This window comes from Notothenia coriiceps, unplaced genomic scaffold, assembly GCF_000735185.1.
Source record: "Notothenia coriiceps isolate Sejong01 unplaced genomic scaffold, NC01 NC01_scaffold00000979, whole genome shotgun sequence".
NCBI lineage: Eukaryota > Metazoa > Chordata > Actinopteri > Perciformes > Nototheniidae > Notothenia > Notothenia coriiceps.
The window spans coordinates 2399-6663 of NW_011333680.1; the positions used below are offsets into that span (position 1 = coordinate 2399).

Genomic DNA, 4265 nt, shown 5'->3' on the forward strand with positions numbered 1-4265 from the left:
AGCCATATTTATCCGATCGGCTGCTGCTGTCAGGTTTGACGTGGACACAGGACACGGCCGCAGTGCATTGTGGGATTCTGGAGGACCAACAAATACTTCTTCTTCTTCGGTTTTTAAGGCGGTTGGCGCCTCCTGCTGGATTGACCAACAAATAAAAAGGTGCGTTCAAGAAGTCACGTAAAGCTAACATGTATTCAAAAACAACACACGTTGACCTAAGTCAAAGATATTTAAAAGGGATAAATAGTTAGTTAAATAAATATACACACACATTCAAAAACGCTGTGCACTACAGTCGCAGTGAATAATTACAAATATACATATTTATTTACGATTACAAATTGTATATTCATCTAAATAGTGTTTTATCCCAAAAGACAACACTTGCTTATTTTGCAGAACACATATTGTATATTTCCTCCATGCAATATGATACACTCGTCTTGAATTATCCTTTTTATTTTGGCTGGATTTAGTTTCATTATTAACTACATATATATTTAAAGCTGGAGTCCTGAAAGTTTCGCAGAGTTTCATAGCATTTCTAATTTGGGTTTAAGACATGTATTCTCTCTAAGACTCCCTTATATTTTCAGCAAGAAAACAAATGAATTTCCCAGATGTATAAAACATCCAACATCCAATTACAAAAAACGACTGTTACATTAAATTGGAATACAAATTAACAGAGGGGAATTTATAGGCATTATTCCAATACAGAAACATACAAAGGTGTAAAAAATAAAAGCCTTTCTCTTTTCCTCCGTACCCAAATCTCTAAAAACGGGGCTACAACGGAGCTGATCCAGATTTGCGTCCGATATGACGTAATATCTGAAATTTAGGCGGGCTTTACACCCACGGCCCTATCAGAAACGTGCTATCAGAAACAATGCCCGACTGTTTTGGACGTAATATGGTCGGTGTTTACATTAGCATCGCTAACATTCAGAGCTAACCTGTACTGGAGATTATGTGTGTGAAGAAGCAGGAAATAAAAAGGAACTCACCTTGTGGTATAACCAGCAAGAGAGAAAGCCTTTGAGCTCCATACTGTATTTTGAGCAAAACACTTCATAGACATGTTTTTTATATATTTGTATATATCTGAGACCTATGCTATTGCCTACAAATAGCATGATAGGTGACCTTTATTAAGTGATGTTGTAAAAAAGTGCCAGTCTGAGTCGTTTCTTCTAACTTGTTTATTAAAAGTTTTTTTTACATAGTGTTAAATACAATCTCTCAAGAGGCCAGAGGTCTGAAAGCAGATGAGCAGAAAAACAGATGGGAAATCACTTTTTTGATTTAATATCCTTTCAGAAGACCATCCACATAACACATAATCCCTCTGTAATTAATTATTTTAAAACTCAATGTCAGCTATCGATCTTCACTTGTAAAAAATAAAGAATACATCGGAGGAAATGTCTTTTAATTCATAGCATTTCTGTGCAAAACAGGGAGAGGCAGGACCCAGAGCCCAAAATCCAGCAGCTTATACCATCCTCACAGCGAAGGGAGAATAACCAACTCTTAAAATCCTTTTATCTTCCATCAGGGTGGCTGGGGTGCATCTCTGGAGTGTACGTCAGGAGCACCACCATCACCCAGAGGTGCAGCAGCGCCTGGAAGAAGAAGGGAAAATGCTGTCAAAGGGTTCATAACGATGGAAAAATGTTGTGGGCCTTACCAAATGCATTTAGTTTTAAAACATTGAGATGAGATAAGTGATCCAAAATTTGGAAATGTGTTCGTTATAGCAGCATGTCAACAAGGCATCGTAGAAAATAACAAATATAGGAAAAAAATTTAAATAAAAAGAAACCTGAACCAGATTAATTTGACTAAAGTTATTCATCGGATTAAATAAGTATTTTATTTAATTAAATACACTTTCTTTTATTCATTAATAGGGACAGGGCACTAATGAACATCAGTATACATTAGATTACATGATGTAAAAATGCTTGAGTTAGCAAAAATGCCATAGACAGGAAAATAATCATCACATGTCACAATACTTAAGTAGAAATATATAATACACAAGACAAAATAAATTGTTCCACATGTGAAGTTATACGTGATCACAGTCCTGGTTTGAGTTTACTGGTATAGCCCAAAATATAGCATGTCATACTCACTATGTAGAGGATAACGAAAACTCTGGCCATTGGGTAACGCCTCAAGAAGATACCCAGTCTGATGCTGGAACAACAACATGTGTTCATTAATATCTGGGGATCATAACTCACATTTTAACTATGTCATTAAATATAATTAGAGTGAAGAGTTACCTGAACCGGTCGATGGAGCTCGCTGCTTTCCGTACTTTTCCGTAAACTCCGGGACTCTCCTGATCACTGAAGAGAACCGGGGCGTTTCTCTGACGAGCTGCTGAGATACAACACATGGGAAGAAAGTTACCGGCAACGTAACAATAAAACATGATGAATAATTAAACATAGTTTAAGGCAGGGGTGTCAAACTCAAGGCCCGGGGGCCAAATCCGGCCCGCGACTTCATTTTCTGCGGCCCCACAAGCGCTTTGAAAGAATATAATGAGTTTAATTATACATGCCGATTTACAGAAGCACGTTGCCCATAAACTACATGTCCCACAATGCATCTCAAATATGGATTTTGCTCAAAATTTCACTTTTGTTTTTCCATTTTCACTTTTTTTCCAGAATCTGGCTTTTTCAAAAATAAATAAAAATCTTTGTGACATTCTCACTGAAGAGACTTCCAATTATTTGCCCTAGTCTTCTGCTTTCAGGCGTAGTTAATTATGAAGTTATCACCCTATCTGATAATAATCCAATGCAGAGTCAATAATGTAATATAATACATTATTTTATATATATTAAATATTTATTTTTATATAGTCTTGAAGTTACAACCGGCCCTTTGAGTGCAACCATAATGCTGATGTGGCCCGCGATGAAATTGAGTTTGACACGGCTGGTTTAAGGTAATAGGGAAATGAAAAGTGAATCCTAAAAGAGAAATAAATGCAAGAATTTGTAAGAAATAAAGAAAAACACAAGAGGAAACTGTACCAACAGGGTGAATCAGATGTTGTTGTTCAGGAAAGTAAAAGACTTCAACACTGAATTGCGTAATTTTCTTTTCTTTCTTTTACTGTTCTTATATTATTACAGTTTAATGTCACAGGACTCGTTCATAAAATATATAAAAACGGGCACAGTGTGGGGAAATTAAATTATAATTACAATATAAATCTGATTCATGCCCATTACTCCCAATTTAGACATTTATAATAAATCCAGATTATTTATAGATATATTCATAAAACTCCCATAGATTCCAACATTTTCCTTTATTTCTGCAGAAATAAATCAATAAATTGTTAATTTATTCCTCAAATATTCTATAAATGTTTAAAGGAAATCAAATACAGGTAAAGTGAAAGGCTTTTAACTTGATTATTTATTTATTATTGTGATGCTATGAACTATTTATAGTGTAAATTGGAATTAACCACATCTGTGCTCCCGGGTGTATCTGTGTGTTTTTCTTCTTGTATGTTCCTGCCTGTGTACATGACATAAGCTGCTGCTCATAACCAATTTCCCCTTGCGAGATTAATAAAGTTGTTGATTGATTGATTGATTGATTGATTGAGGTATACAAGTATTGAAAATGTAAAGTATTTTGCATTTTAAATATGAAACACTTGAAAGCGGAATTATGTCGCCATGTCATCATCTCCTTCTCCCCATACATCGAAAATAAAAGGCACAATTATCTAAAGAATATATGTAATACTTTCTTATCCAACAAAAATCGTACCTGGATTTTATTCTAATTATATAATTAATGTTTAGTGTTACAACAATTGTCCATAAAATATATACAAATATATAAAAACAGGCACAGGGTGAGGAAATGAAATTATAATTATTGATTAAATCTTTCTGATTCGTGCCGGTTGCTCCCAATTTAGACATTTATATAAATAAATCCAGATTATTTTTATATAAACTAAGCACAAAAAGTAAAGAAATGTGTGGAGGCGTGTGGTGCAGTGGGTTGTGCGTTGGTGTTGGGATCAGGGGGTCACAGGTTCAAACCCCACTGCAGTCAGCATGTCGTTGTGTCCCTGAGACACTTCACCCCAAATTGCTCCTGTGGGGATTGTGTATTGAGTATGTAAGTTGCTTTGGATGAAAGCATCTAACAAGTGACATGTAATGTGTTGTTGATGACTTCTTTGTTGTAGCAATGCTTCTTGGCATTAA

General features: G+C 35.2%; 1 protein-coding gene across 1 annotated transcript; it reads right to left on the reverse strand.

Moving 5' to 3' along the window:
• Positions 1-1310: 1310 nt before the first annotated feature.
• On the reverse strand, positions 1311-2425 carry LOC104958337 (golgin subfamily A member 5). The gene is made up of 3 exons (XM_010786057.1): positions 2298-2425; positions 2145-2208; positions 1311-1628 (listed from the first exon to the last, which is right to left on the reverse strand). The coding sequence occupies exons 1-3, from the start codon at positions 2411-2413 to the stop codon at positions 1548-1550; spliced, it is 261 nt and encodes an 86-aa protein (XP_010784359.1). The 5' UTR covers positions 2414-2425; the 3' UTR covers positions 1311-1547.
• Between the last annotated feature and the right edge of the window lie 1840 nt (positions 2426-4265).